At 44.6% G+C, this 16325-nt stretch overlaps 1 protein-coding gene across 1 annotated transcript in view; it reads left to right on the forward strand.

The window, feature by feature from the left end:
* Positions 1-16325, forward strand: part of LAMB3 (laminin subunit beta 3) — a 2309994-nt gene that overhangs the window by 2023287 nt on the left and 270382 nt on the right. Inside the window, exon 19 of the mRNA XM_068269757.1 lies at positions 630-837. Within this exon, the coding sequence (XP_068125858.1) occupies positions 630-837 (208 nt within the window). The remainder of the gene's footprint in view (positions 1-629; positions 838-16325) is intronic.

Genomic DNA, 16325 nt, shown 5'->3' on the forward strand with positions numbered 1-16325 from the left:
TTTGGAAACTGAACCCCTTCTACTGAAGCTAGGCCTGATTGATACCCATGACCAGATTGCTACTCATATGGACAGCTTTGTTTTTGATCATCGAGATATCCAAGGCATATACATCCCCATCGGTAATTAGGCATATGAACGACTCAAATGGCAATTTAGTCACGGGGTGTGCGGAAACATTCTTACTACTTTTCCCATACCTTTGCGACACAGACTGACTCCGAGCTTTATCTAGCTAAGATCACCAGAGTTCCTTCCTAGACTTTTCACAGAACGAGCCTCTGAGCCCGAACTGCAAACTGGGAAGAAAAAAGAGGCATATGTTCAGACCAGGTGTCAACAGACTTACTGTACATACTGGCTGCCTCATGTCTATTTACTGTCAAATTAAAATTACATAGCATTTGTCAATGGCATCTGCTTGTCAGAATATGCAGAATGTAAAACTACCTCATGGATGTATCCTGCAGGAGCTAGCTCATGCAAAATACTTTGCATCTCAACAGGGGCATAGTGTAGGCATTCTCATGTCCAAAGAAATGGGAAGCAGTGCAGGCATGCAGGCACCCCCATAACGCACTTTCACATCTATGACATAAATGTATAATCATGTCTCTTTCTTTTCACAGAGCCTTCTACAGATCCAGCCATTATTCAAAAAATCAGTGAATATGTTTTGTCCCTCAAACTACCTGTTGATGCATTCAGTCTGCAGAAGAAGATAAATGAAATCCGAAGCATAGCAGAAAAGATGCCTAATGTGGAATTAGTCTTGTCTGAAACTAAGGAAGATATAGCCAGAGCAAAGAAACTGCTAACTGATGCTGAGAAAGTCAGGTCTGCAAGATTCAGAAATAGAAAATATAAGTTGCATTACTGTAAACCCACTTTACCCACATTGCTGAAAACCTAGCTTGTCAGCCTTTCACTCAACAATCAGCTAAGTAATCAGACCAACCACTATACATCATTATATGTATCAACCTCCCTGGCGGTAACCCCGACATTAAGGCTACGCGGGATCGGCAGAAGGAAGGTGAATTATAACTGCTATGTCTCTCCCCCCCCCCCCGCCCATACTTATCTAACCTATACTGTGGGAACCTACCTAGCAAACCTATACTGCAGGAACCTACCTATTTAACCTATACTGCAGGAACCTACCTATCTAAACTAAACTGCAGGAACCTACCTATCTAACCTATACTGCGGGAACCTACCTATTTAACCTATACTGCAGGAACCTACCTATTTAACCTATACTGCGGGAACCTACCTATCTAAACTAAACTGAAGGAATCTACCTATCTAACCTATACTGCAGGCACCTACCTATCTAGCCTAAACTGCAGGAACTTACCTATCTAACCTATACTGTAGGCACCTACCTTTCTAACCTATACTGCGGGAACCTACCTATCTAACCTATACTGCATGAACCTACCTATCTAAACTAAACTGCGGGAACCTACCTATCTAACCTATACTGCAGACACCTACCTATTTAACCTAAACTGCGGGAACCTACCTATCTAACCTATACTGGGGGAACCTACCTATCTAATCTATACTGGGGGGACCTACCTATCTAACCTATACTGCAGGCATCTACCTATCTAACCTATACTGCAGGCACCTACCTATCTAGCCTATGCTTCAGGCACCTACCTATCTAACCTATACTGCAGTCACCTACCTAACCTATACTGCAGGCACCTACCTATCTAACCTATACTGTAGGAACCTACCTATCTAACCTACACTGCAGGCACCTACCTATCTTACCTATACTGCAGACACATACCTATCTAACCTATACTGCAGGCACCTACCTATCTTACCTATACTGCAGTCACCTACTTATCAAACCTATTCTGCAGTCACCTACCTATCTAACCTATACAGCAGGCACCTACCTATCTAGCCTATATTGCAGGTACCTACTGTACCTACATATCTAGTCTATACTTTAGGTACCTACCTACCTATCTAACCTATACGTTAGGTACCTACCTATTATTATTATTATTATTATTATTTTGTATTTATATAGTGCCAATATCTTCCATAGCGCTGTACATAGTACAAACAAATAATGGGGAACAAATATACATAAGAAATAGAAGACACTGTACAGTCATGACATTGAATAGAATTAAAAATACAAACACATACATAGTTGATGTGTAGTTGGTACATGTACATATGTTAAAATTACAGCAGTATGAGAAACACTAGGAGGAGGTTCCTGCCCTTGCGAGCTTACAATCTAGAGGGTAGTGGGGAGGAAACAAAAGGGAAGGAAACACAAGGATTAGTGGGTGAGCCAGTGTGCCTTTAGTGCTGCCTATAGCAAATTATAGGCTTGTCTGAACAGGTGTGTTTTCAGAGTACGTTTGAAGGTTTCCAGACTTGTGGCATGACGAACCGGCTGAGGGAGAGAGTTCCAAAGGAAAGGGATAGCCCGTGAGAAGTCTTGGATGCGAGAGTGAGAGGAGGTGACTAGGCTGGAGGACAAAAGAGTCTCCTGTGAGGAACGGAGGGTCCGGGCGGGGAGGTATCTGGAGATTAAAGAGGAAATGTATGGAGGTGATGGCTTGTGTAGAGCTTTGTATGCAAGTGTGAGAAGTTTAAACTGGATCCTTTGGGCAACTGGTAACCAATGGAGGGATTGGCAGAGAGGGGCTGCCTCAGAGGATCTAGAAGAGAGGTGGATGAGATGGGCCGCAGAGATTAGTAGGGATTGGAGAGGTGCCAGTCTGCTTTTTGGTAGACCACAGAGTAGGGTGTTGCAGTAGTCAAGATGGGAGATGATTAGGGCATGCACAAGCATTTTAGTTGCTTCTTGTGAAAGGAAGGGATGGATTCTGGAAATGTTTTTGAGGTGGAAGTAGCAGGAGGTCGTTAAAGTGTTAATATGGGGTTTAAAGGAGAGCTCAGAGTTACCCCTAGGCAACGAGCTTTGGGGGTTGATGCTATTAGGGTGTTATCTACATTGATTGTGACAATGGGAGGTGGAACAGAGACCGAAGGTGGAAATATCACAATCTCCGTTTTGCTCATATTGAGTTTAAGGAAGCGGGATGACATAAATGTAGATACAGCGGATAGACATTCGGGGACTTTTGATAGTAGTGAGGAGACGTCTGGGGCAGAACAATAAATTTGGGTGTCATCAGCATAGAGGTGATATTGAAACCCAAAAGAGCTTATTATCTGTCCCAGGCCATGGGTGTAAATGGAAAACAGGAGGGTGTAAAGGATTGCGTAGATGCCGGCGGGGTGGCTGTCTCCGCGTTCAGACCGGCGGTTTCCACACAGCAGCATGCGTCTGGTTTGTCTGAGCCTTCTAGTGCACACAGATGGAGAGCTACGCACGCGCGCGCTGGGAGGCAGGACCTTTATGCCAGGAGGAGAGGGATCAGCTGATCAGGTTGGTCAGCTGATCCCAGAGCGGACTGTCATTGGCTGAGTTTATAACACAACAAAGGTAGAGCTATAAATCAATGTTTGATTCAATTGAGCTGAGCAACATATTGAACACAACTAAGAAAAGGAGCTCAATCAATAAAGATCATCAACTGTCAATAAATGCTGAAAATCGTCTCAATATATCAAAATGGTAGTTTATTAAAGACTGAATTACACATCACAATTGATAAAAACAAATAATTAAAAACCCCTGTCTAAATCCGAAGGTAATCGGAAATCCTAGTAGCAGTAACAAGGAAAAGTGTCCAGTGCTAAGCAAGATATAATGCGGACCTGAAATGGTGCAATCACAGGATAAAGTGCTAGATGCTACAGTGCAAAAATACAAAAATACAAAAATAGAAAAAACAATCCACTGTAGTGAAGTGGAATGAAAAACTGAACCGTGTATAAGAATTAACATATATGCACACAGTGAATGGCAACAGTGCAATGAACCATGAATCAATGAATACCATAAATGCAATACAGGTCTTACATGCTGGTGCAGATCAATAAAGTGTAAAGTGCTTACCAAGAGTTAAACTGCTCCGAGGAGACTGGGGGATAACGCCTTGCGCGTTCGCAGCGAGCGGCTGCTTCTATGGAGGCTACGCTAAGCAATGCTGCAATCCCTAATGTACCCGCTGCACCTCTCGCGATACTACGTGGCCACGTAGAGCGGAGTGAAGACGCGTCATTTGACGCAGCAACGCTCCGCCCATGATAGGACTTCCGTGCGTTCCACATGCCGCACCGAAGCCGATCCAAATAATAGTATAGGCAGCTGGGTATGACGTAAACACTGTACATTACATTAAAACAATACAGCATACATATAAATATAATTAATAATCAATGTAAAGGTTTATCCTAACAAGAATAATTAACAAAATACAATAAATGAAATGAGTCACAAAAGGGGGACTACTGCTGACATCTTATGGTCAAACTCCATATTGCAAACGATGAATAAAACATCAAAAAGTGGTCACTGAAGGATGATCCATAGACGCACAGATCCCCATAGAGTAGAGATATTTCCGAGATCACCAGATCCAATAGTTTAAGGTTGGCAAATCCTAAAACATACATAAAGACAAAGGATTGATCAGTCTCACCTCATCACACTGATAGGATACATTTAATCCAGTGAGGCCCATATGAGTAAAACATTGCCTGCTCACCTCCAGGCATTACCAAGAAATGACAGATGGATGTACTCTAAGGTATCCTATCATATATTGACTGCCCGCTCACCTTCGGGCACCCATAAGTAAGTAACAACTCATCTCACATGGGAAAGATGAAAAAGTAGTCATCACAGCAAACCATAAGGGCATACAAGACCGTGTGTGGGACAAACAATGGTGATCATATATTAACTGCCCGCTCACCTTCGGGCACAATTGGACAGGTGATCAACAACACACTGTACCAGAACTAACCGGACCAAAAAGGAGAAAACGATCACAGCAAACCACACAAGAACATGCTAAGAATTAAGAGAAGGAGAAGAAAGCTACTCACCAATCTTCAATTATTTGTATCAACGAGGGGAGACATACTAATGATGTAAACTAAAAATACAATAAGAAATATATTAATAACCTGTTGGTTCACAAAAAACAACCAAAACTTGCCTCCTCATTAAGGCCCCGAGGTCGTCTGGTTTTTAGAATGTGTATCCACCTCAACTCTCTTTTTAGTAATTGAATAGATATGTCACCTCCTCTCTCTCCCTGTGTAATTTTTTCTATGCCCATAAAGGTCCAATTTTGGACCGAGCCCCCATGGAAAAAGAGTGCATGTTCTGCAATTGAAGTGAATACCTTATTGTCTCCAAAATCACGTTCTGCCAGACGAATCGTAGAGATGTGCTTTTGAAGTCGAGTTTTAAGTTGGTTCTTTGTCTGGCCAATGTACACTTTTCCACAAGGGCACTCAATCTTATAAATCACACCTGTCGTCTGGCAATTGATAAATTGTCTTATTGGGTATTCCTTGCCTGTGATTTGATTCTGGAAAGTCTTGGTAGTCTGCATATTAGGACATACTGAGCATCTACCACACTTGTAGTTGCCAGTAATACCATGACTGCCTTCATGGTTGGAAAAGTGACTTTTACTCAGAATTGTTTTTAAGGTCGGTGCTCTTCGTGCTGTCATGCTAGCTTGGGGTGTAATGCACTGTTTTATGGTGCTATCATTGAGCAGTATTGGCCAATGTTTGCCCAAAATGCTATAAATCTGTCCCCAAGCTGTATTGAACGGTGTTAATAGTCTGGTTAGCGGATTAGACCTCATTTTCGTTCTCTGTAATAATAGAGTATCCCTAGATGTTGTACTGGCTCTTTGTCGTGCCTTCATTACACATTTTCTGGGATATCCCCTATCACGAAATCTTTTAACCAGACCGTTGCATTCCCTCTCAAAAGCACTGGGTGTGGAGCAGTTCCTGCGAGCTCTAATGAATTGTCCGGTAGGAATATTCATTTTTAATTGCTTGGTGTGGTATGAGCCAAAATCCAGAAGGCTATTGACTGACGTGGGTTTACGATATATGGACGTCTGTAGGGTACCCATCTCACTCCTAGATAATTCCAAATCCAAGAAAACCGCTACTCTGTCCGATATGTTATAAGTCAGTTTGATATTCAGATCATTGTTGTTCAAACTCTCCATGAACTCAACACAAAGCTCCATAGAGCCTTGCCACAGAATCAACAAGTCATCAATGAAGCGATACCACCCCAAAATATGGGGGTGGTATCTCTCCATCGACCCTGCCCACACCGTTTCTCGCTCCCACCTACCCAAGAAGAGATTTGCCACAGCTGGGGCACATTTGCTGCCCATGGCAACTCCCTGGCGCTGTAGGTAGAAATGTTGATCAAATATGAAAAAATTTTTGGTCAAGACAAATTCCAACAACTTGAGTATAAAGTCATGCAGTGGTTTATTAGTCACACTCCCCATCATTAAGAAGTAGCTAGCCGCCTCTAGGCCATGTTTATGATCTATAATGGTGTAAAGTGACTCGATGTCACATGTCACCAATAATGTATCATCATGCAATACAAGACCATCTATCCGTGTGAGGAGGTCACCAGTGTCTCTGATATAGGAATCTAGACTCGTTACGTATGGTTGTAGGTAGAAGTCAATAAATTGACTACTTTTTTCACTCAGGCTACCAATCCCCGAGATAATCGGTCGTCCAGGAGGATTTGAAGCATCCTTATGCACCTTGGGGAGCATATAGAAGGTGGGGATGATAGGTTTATCCACAAGAAGGAATTTCTTTTCCTTCTCATTAATAATTCCCTTGCTGAATCCTTCCTGTACAATCTGGTCCAATTGTGTCTGAAAACGTTTTGTAGGGTCTGATTTCAATCTGGTGTAGAACTGTCGGTTGTCCAATTGTCGATGTGCTTCGTACAAGTATTTGTCCTTCGGCCAAATAACAATATTGCCGCCCTTGTCAGCCTCCTTTATCAATATATTTTTCTTATTGCGGAGTGATTTAAGGGCTGCTCTTTCTTGATAATTAAGATTTTGTGTACCCTTAATTCTTTGTTGGTCTAGGTTTTCTAGATCTTTGCATACCAGATCAAAGAAGATTTTCACCTCGGGGCACATACTGAGTGTCGGCAAATACTTTGAGGTAGGTTTGAAAGGTGTACTACCCACCTGCGTTTGAAATTGGTTTTCATTCATCAGATCAATCAGATCTCTCATGGTTTGTCTGTCCAGACTGTCTGTGAACTCCTCCTCTATCTGACCAGTCGTCCTTGCTGTCTTATCGAACAATTTTTTAAGTACCAGACGCCTGCAAAATAGATATACATCTTTTAGTACCTCAAAATAATCATAGTGATTAGTTGGTGCAAATGATAGGCCTTTTTTCAATACTCTGATTTCATGTTCATTTAATACTACATCAGATAAATTTATAATTTGCAGTACCTCAGAGTCTTGGTCATTCATTATGCTGCCTTTTTGCTGACGAGGTTTCTTGTGTGTATTGTTGGGTTTGGTCCTCAATGTTCGTTTTCTCGAATTACTGTTGTATTGGTCTGATTCAGACTCCCCTGGATCACTAGACTCCGTAATCCTTGATCCAGTAGATTCCTCATCCCCTCTTTCATCCTCCTTCTTGTCATCTTTCTTATCAGGTCTAGGTTTTTGGGGCCCTTCTTTCAGTTTTTTAGGTCTTCTATGAATGTTGCTCCCTTTTGGATTGCCTCTGTGGCTCCATCTGTATGCCCTTTTTAAATTGTAGTCTGTGCGATCCCTATCAAGCTTTTTCTTTTTATTGCTGACTATCTCAGTCTCCACTGTCTTGATGTCTTTCTTAAGCTTGGCTAGAAAAGGTTCTACCAAGCTATTCCGATCAAATTCATTGATCTTAACTTGTAGATCTGTGATCTTGGATCTGGTGGCAGACAAAAGTTTCTGATCCAATGTGATCAGCATGTCAACGATGATCCGGGAACATTTCCCTAGACCATCTGTCATTGGCTGAGTGGCGCTGGGTGGCGCTGAGGAGCGCTGCACTATATATAGATCTCGCCGGTCAGTCTCAAGCTGTCTGCCGTTGCGAATACATACGTGTTAGCACTCAGACCATAGTCAGATCCCACAGTGTGTTAGAACCAGGTGGACCTGGGAATTCACACTGAGCCAGATTACACTTGTGTCATTATTGTAAGACTAAGGAAGCAGGAGGAGATAAATTATATATAAAAATAAAAATGTTATTAATGACCAAAATACAAACACATATAATGTAAATCTATTTAAAATTGACCAGAACACACGGGTAGACCACCATGTTGAAGCCAGATGAAAAAAATGTGGGGGATCCCCTCAAAAATATATGTTGATAGTGCGCAATCTATCAACTATCTTAATATACAAAAAAGGAGGGGGGAGGCATCTCCTAACAGATAACATAGAGACAAAAAGGACCTTGGAAAGAGATATACTTCATTGGTTTTAAAGGCCAAGTATTCAGGACCTAAATTGAAGAGGACATCCTAGTAAGGAAGCACAGATGTATCAGATTCCGGCTGTATTGCTGCAATGTTTCCAGTGGTTTATAGAATCAAATGTTAATTGAATAATGGCTGGTAGAGATTTCAATCCATTGAGATTAGTGGTCTTACTGTATGTGCTGTCATATAGTAAAAAATGGTGTGCAAGTCCACAGGTCAGGCAGGCTTAGAGATGAGCGTAATGACGTAATTACGATTTCGCGAAATTTCGCGTAATTAGTGTAATTACGATTATGGCCATAAGTACATAATCGTAATGAAGAAGGATTTCGCGAAATTTCGCGTAAGCGTAATTTTCGCATTACAGTGGGTATTACGAAATTAATGCGTACGGCCATGCTCCCAAGCGGAAAAGTTGACGCATGGATCAATGTTAGGTAGCTGCCGACTTTAAGGGTTAATAGCAAAGCCCCCTTAAATGCTAAGAGACTCAAATTTGGAGAATATATTAAGAAGATCAGAAGGAATAAGAGGAATTTTTTTTTTTTTCAAAAAGACCTTATAGTTTTTGAGAAAATCGATGTTAAAGTTTCAAAGTAAAAATGTATACATTTAAAAACCTGCCGACTTTAACGGTTAATAGCAAAGCCTGCTTAAAGTTTAGGAACACAAAATTCCCAGGGTATATTAAGGGGATCAGTGGGAATAAGAGGGAAATTTTTTTTTCAAAAAGACCTTATAGTTTTTGAGAAAATCGATGTTAAAGTTTCAAAGTAAAAATGTATACATTTAAAAACCCGCCAACTTTAACGGTTAATAGCAAAGCCTGCTTAAAGTTTAGGAACACCAAATTCCCAGGGTATATTAAGGGGATCAGTGGGAATAAGACCTTATAGTTTTTGAGAAAATCGATTTTTAAGTTTCAAGGGCAAACATGTCTTTTAAATGCGGAAAATGTCCGTTTTTTTTTGCACAGGTAACAATAGTGTATTATTTTCATAGATTCCCCCAAATGGGAAGAGTTTTACTTACTTCGTTCTGAGTGTGGGAAATATAAAAAAAACGATGTGGGGTCCCCCCTCCCAGACCTCTTTAACCCCTTGTCCCCCATGCAGGCTGGGATTGCCAGAATGCGGAGCACCGGCAGCGTGGGGCTCCGCACCCTGACTATACCAGCCCGCATGGTCCATGGATTGGGGGGTCTCGGAAGGGGAGGGGCAGCCAAGCTTTCCCCTCCCCCTCCGAGCCCTTGTCCAATCCAAGGACAAGGGGCTCTTCTCCACCTCCGATGGGCGGTGGAGGTGGAGGCCGCGATTTCCTGGGGGGGTTCATGGTGGAATCTGGGAGTCCCCTTTAAAAAGGGGTCCCCCAGATGCCCACCCCCCCTCCCAGGAGAAATGAGTATAGAGGTACTTGTACCCCTTACCCATTTCCTTTAAGAGTTAAAAGTAAATCAACACACAAACACTTAGAAAAAGTATTTTAATTGAACAAAAAACATAACCACGAAAAAAGTCCTTTAATATTCTTAATTAACCATTAATACTTATCTGTCCCTTTAAATAAATGATCCCTCGCAATAGCCTCGGAAATGTTCTATCAGTTACAATGTAACAAAGTTATTACAATGTAACAACTTTGTTACATTGTAACTACGCCGCACCCGACGTCACTCGCCGCTCAGCCACCGCAGCAATTACGCGTCCGTGCAGGACGCTAAGTCCCCGCAGCTCCCGCTGTCCACCTCGCCCACATCTGTCACCCACATGTCACCCACATGTGGGTGACATGTGGGTGACATGTGGGAGAGGCGGGGAGGGCAGCGGGAGCCGGCGGAACTTAGCGTCCTGCACGGACCCGACAGAGCTCTGAGCTATATAGCTCAGAGCTCTCTAAGCATCTTTGAATTTGGGCTCCAAGGAGCCCCATTGGTCCTTAGCAGACCAATGGGGTTCCTTCAAATCAGAAGGAACCCCATTGGTCTGCTAAGGACCAATGGGGCTCCTTGGAGCCCAAATACAAAGATGCTTTAGAGAGCTCTGAGATATATAGCTCAGAGCTCTGTCGAGTCCGTGCAGCACGGACGCGTATGCGGCGGCTGAGCGGCGAGTGACGTTGGGTGCGGCGTAGTTACAATGTAACAAAGTTGTTACATTGTAATAACTTTGTTACATTGTAACTGATAGAACATTTCCGAGGCTATTTCGAGGGATCATTTATTTAAAGGGACAGGTAAGTATTAATGGTTAATTAAGAATATTAAAGGACTTTTTTCGTGGTTATGTTTTTTGTTCAATTAAAATACTTTTTCTAAGTGTTTGTGTGTTTATTTACTTTTAACTCTTAAAGGAAATGGGTAAGGGGTACAAGTACCTCTATACTCATTTCTCCTGGGAGGGGGGGTGGGCATCCGGGGGACCCCTTTTTAAAGGGGACTCCCAGATTCCACCATGAACCCCCCCAGGAAATCGCGGCCTCCACCTCCACCGCCCATCGGAGGTGGAGAAGAGCCCCTTGTCCTTGGATTGGACAAGGGCTCGGAGGGGGAGGGGAAAGCTTGGCTGCCCCTCCCCTTCCGAGACCCCCCAATCCATGGACCATGCGGGCTGGTATAGTCAGGGTGCGGAGCCCCACGTGGCCGGTGCTCCGCATTCTGGCTATCCCAGCCTGCGTGGGGACAAGGGGTTAAAGAGGTCTGGGAGGGGGGACCCCACGTCGTTTTTTTTTTATATTTCCCACACTCAGAACGAAGTAAGTAAAACTCTTCCCACTTGGGGGAATTGTAACGATCTTAAACGTTACCTCTGTGGTGGAAAGCAGCGCAGCTGCTTTCACACCTGATGTCACCTTTCTGGCCAAGCCATCCCGGGTGTCGCTTCCCGACTCAGCTGGGACAGGGATCTCTGTTGCAGCAGCTTGGGTCCACACGCCTGCACATGGAGCAAAAGGACCTTTGCATGGAGCTAAAGGACCTTTATGGGCAGAGGAGACAGATCAGCTGACTTTGTGGTCAGCTGACTTCCACCTGTCAATCTTCCTTGCAGGTTGGTTCAGCCCCTCGGGCGGGGCTGCTTGAATCTGCTGTCAGTATTGAAACATGGAGTTGTTACTCTGTCTTCGTCTGTCGTCGTGTACACTTGTGTCAGTACTCAGACCATAGTTAGATCCCAAAGTGTGCTAGAACCGGCCGGAGCCGGGGATCCACACTTAGCCAGATTCTGTTGATAGTTTAAAGTATTAATTGCTTTGTATCTGTGTTCTAGCATAGTTTCCCAAGGTGTTGATGGCCACGGATCTCACACCTTAGCGTTAGGAAATTATACTGTATTATCTGTTATGACTTTCTGCCTGCCTGGCTATTCTCCTGAACTCTGATCCTGTACCTTGCTATTCTGATACCCTGTTGCCGAACACCGGCTTACCCTTAGACTCTGCATCTGCCTCCTGATTCTGTACCCCGATATATCTGATACCCTGTTGCTGAACCCTGCCTGTACTTTAGACTCCGCCTCGGCCTTCTGAATCTGTACTTTATCTGTGATTTCATGTGATTTCGACCTGGCTTGCCCGACCGCGAGAACTGACCTTACTATTAAAGGCAGTTCCCAGATCCGTTAGTGACACTACCTTTGGTGTCACTCACGCTCTGTCCTTCCTGCGCTCAGCCTGACTTCTCCCTCGGGGAAGTCTAGGCCTTCGGAAGGAATCAGTACTTGTGCAGTACTCCTTGCTGCCCTGTACCTGCTCTTGAGGTGCAGCCCTCAAAACATTACAGTTGCACCAAACACTCGTTACTCAGGTGTCCAGAGGTTAGCTTATATATCTGACTGTCGGTGATACTGCAGATCACCAATAATCGGGTATATTCTGCATTCTCGGTGATACTGCAGTTCACCGGTAATCAGACCCTCTCTGTGTTACACCTATCGTTACAGAACGCCAGATCTGTTAGTGACACCCTCTCTCTGGTGTCACTCACTTTCTGTCCTTCCCTCTCCCTGTCTGACTCCTCCCCGTGGAGAGTCCAGACTATGGAAGGAACTTGTTGCTAAGACTGCAGTAAGGTCTGAATCACCTGCTCCACAGGTGACCATTAGAGCTGTGTTATTTGTATCTCTGAGACTGCAGTAAGGTCTGAATCACCTGCTCCACAGATGACCATTAGAGCTGTGTTATTTGTATCTCTGAGACTGCAGTAAGGTCTGAATCACCTGCTCCACAGATGACCATTAGAGCCGTGTTATTTGTATCTCTGAGACTGCAGTAAGGTCTGAATCACCTGCGCCACAGGTGACCGTTAGAACCGTATTTATCTGTCTGTACCTTCCAGCCCCACTAGGGGGCCTTGTGTCTAGTCTGTTCTGTTGGTGTCCTGAGTGTTCCTTACCAACTCCTGTGGTAAGGTCCTGTAAAACCATTATTCCGCAGATCACCAATATTCAGTCATCTGAGTAGTGGCATTAATCGTCACAGGAATCTATGAAAATAATACACTATTGTTACCTGTGCAAAAAAAAACTGACATTTTCCGCATTTAAAAGACATTTTTGCCCTTGAAACTTAAAAATCGATTTTCTCAAAAACTATAAGGTCTTTTTGAAAAAAAATGTTTTCCTCTTATTCCCACTGATCCCCTTAATATACCCTGGGAATTTGGTGTTCCTAAACTTTAAGCAGGCTTTGCTATCAACCGTTAAAGTCGGCGGGTTTTTAAATGTATACATTTTTACTTTGAAACTTTAACATTGATTTTCTCAAAAAACTATAAGGTCTTTTTGAAAAAAAAAAAAATTCCTCTTATTCATCCTGATCTCCTTAATATATTCTCCAAATTTGAGGCTCTTAGCATTTAAGGGGGCTTTGCTATTAACCCTTAAATTCGGCGGCTTTTTTATATTATACGGAGCGTTACGGTTTAACGCGAAATTACGGTAGCGTTTAATGCGAAATTACGGCATGAACGAAACGCGAAATTACGCGTTGAAAATTACGCTTACGGTATTTTCAATTACGATTTTAATGGCAATTACGCTACCGTAATTTCGCATCGTAATCGCAAATTTCTCATGCGTAAGTATAGTAATGCGAAATTACGAAAATTTCGGCTCAACTCTAGGCAGGCTGTCTCATTTAAGGGCTATGACAATAACCAAGTGCACAAGGTAAATTGGTTGGCACACACTGTATGTGGCAAGCACTTCGGGCTAGTAAGCAGTATTTTCACAGCAGACCTGACACTAGTGTTGGGCGAACAGTGTTCGCCACTGTTCGGGTTCTGCAGAACATCACCCTGTTCGGGTGATGTTCGAGTTCGGCCGAACACCTGATGGTGTTCGGCCAAACTGTTCGGCCATATGGCCGAACTAAGAGCGCATGGCCGAACGTTCCCCGAACGTTCGGCTAGCGCTGTGATTGGCCGAACGGGTCACGTGGTTCGGACCCGAACGCGCTCTGATTGGCCGAACGTGTCACGTGGTTCGGGTAAATAAATACCCGAACCACGTCATTTCTCCGCCATTTGTCTGTGGGTTTAGCTTTGGGTAGGCAGGCAGGGTAGTTATCTCTCCAGCCGGACTAGCCAAGGTCCCCCCCAGTCATTGTGTCGCTGCTGGGAACAGTAGTACACCGCTCAGCCACACTATATAGCATTGTGTTTACTGCCACTCTGTGTACACCGCTCAAAACCACTGTATAGCATTGTGCTCTGTGTCGCTGCTGGGAACAGTAGTACACCGCTCGCTCAGCCACACTATATAGCATTGTGTTTACTGCCACTCTGTGTACACCGCTCACCCAGCACTATATATAGCATTGTGTTTACTGCCACTCTGTGTCTGCTGGGAACAGTAGTACACCGCTCGCTCAGCCACACTATATAGCATTGTGTTTACTGCCACTCTGTGTACACCGCTCACCCAGCACTATATATAGCATTGTGTTTACTGCCACTCTGTGTCTGCTGGGAACAGTAGTACACCGCTCGCTCAGCCACACTATATAGCATTGTGTTTACTGCCACTCTGTGTCTGCTGGGAACAGTAGTACACCGCTCGCTCAGCCACACTATATAGCATTGTGTTTACTGCCACTCTGTGTACACCACTCACCCAGCACTATATATAGCATTGTGTTTACTGCCACTCTGTGTCTGCTGGGAACAGTAGTACACCGCTCACCCGCCACTGCATAGCATTGTGCTCTGTGTCGCTGCTGGCAATAGTGGTACACCGCTCACCCAGCACTGTATAGCATTGTGCTCTGACTCGCTGCTGGGAACAGTAGTACACCGCTCGCTCAGCCACACTATATAGCATTGTGTTTACTGCCACTCTGTGTACACCGCTCACCCAGCACTATATATAGCATTGTGTTTACTGCCACTCTGTGTCTGCTGGGAACAGTAGTACACCGCTCGCTCAGCCACACTATATAGCATTGTGTTTACTGCCACTCTGTGTACACCGCTCACCCAGCACTATATATAGCATTGTGCTCTGACTCGCTGCTGGGAACAGTAGTACACCGCTCGCTCAGCCACACTATATAGCATTGTGTTTACTGCCACTCTGTGTACACCGCTCACCCAGCACTATATAGCATTGTGTTTACTGCCACTCTGCGTCTGCTGGGAACAGTAGTACACCGCTCACCCGCCACTGCATAGCATTGTGCTCTGTGTCGCTGCTGGCAATAGTGGTACACCGCTCACCCAGCACTGTATAGCATTGTGCTCTGACTCGCTGCTGGGAACAGTAGTACACCGCTCGCTCAGCCACACTATATAGCATTGTGTTTACTGCCACTCTGTGTACACCACTCACCCAGCACTATATAGTATTGTGTTTACTGCCACTCTGTGTCTGCTGGGAACAGTAGTACACCGCTCACCCGCCACTGTATAGCATTGTGCTCTGTGTCGCTGCTGGCAATAGTGGTACACCGCTCAGCCGCCACTGTATAGCATTGTGCTCTGTGTCGCTGCTGGCAATAGTGGTACACCGCTCACCCACCACTGTATAGCATTTCTGTACTGCCACTGTACTGCTGCCAGTCAGCGTGTACTTTAAGGATAAGTGAAATGAGGAAGAAATCCGGTGAAAGAGGGAGGGGCAAGGGAAGAGGTGTTTCCCCTGACGGTTCACGTACAGGCCACAGGGGAGCACCCAAGAAAACCCACTCAATACCGCCCATGTTGTCCAGGACAAAAACCCTCACAAATCCAAAAGAACAGGACATCATAATTACTTGGATGACCTCTCAAGCGTCCAGCAGTGGGTTAAGCAGCACCAGCACATCATGCACGAGGTCCGAGTCCTCAGCCAGTTACAAGGAGCCAGTGGGCACAAAGCTGACACAACCGGCAGCGACACCACGCACACAACTGCCTGATAACCAGGCCGAAGAATTACCTCAGGACACAATGGGGTATTCGCAGGAGCTATTCCCAGCCCAACAAACTTCCACCTTTGAAAGGTCAATGGAGGAACAGCCAGAAATGTTGTTCCCGGATTCACAACCATTAACTGTGGGAAATGCACCGCGCACTGAAATACAAGGCGAGTCTGAGGACTTTGAAACCCAAATCCCAGAGCAAGTTGGGCAGGAGGGGTTGCAATTGCAGGAGGTTGGCCGAGAAGATCTGGAAGACGACGTTGGAGTGAGCTGTGCAGAGGTTGTTCTGGGGAGCTCTACTCCACGGCGGCGGCCCCCCACAATGACATATGACGAGTTTGAGGAGATGGAAGAGGAGGGTATGGACAATGTGGACATAGACCCAGATTTTGTATGTGAACGAGAACATCGCCGTCGTAGCAGCACAGATGAGTCTGTTGAAGAACCCACTGCTGCACGAGTT

Source organism: Hyperolius riggenbachi, chromosome 2 (genome assembly GCF_040937935.1).
Source record: "Hyperolius riggenbachi isolate aHypRig1 chromosome 2, aHypRig1.pri, whole genome shotgun sequence".
Classification (NCBI taxonomy): Eukaryota; Metazoa; Chordata; class Amphibia; order Anura; family Hyperoliidae; genus Hyperolius; species Hyperolius riggenbachi.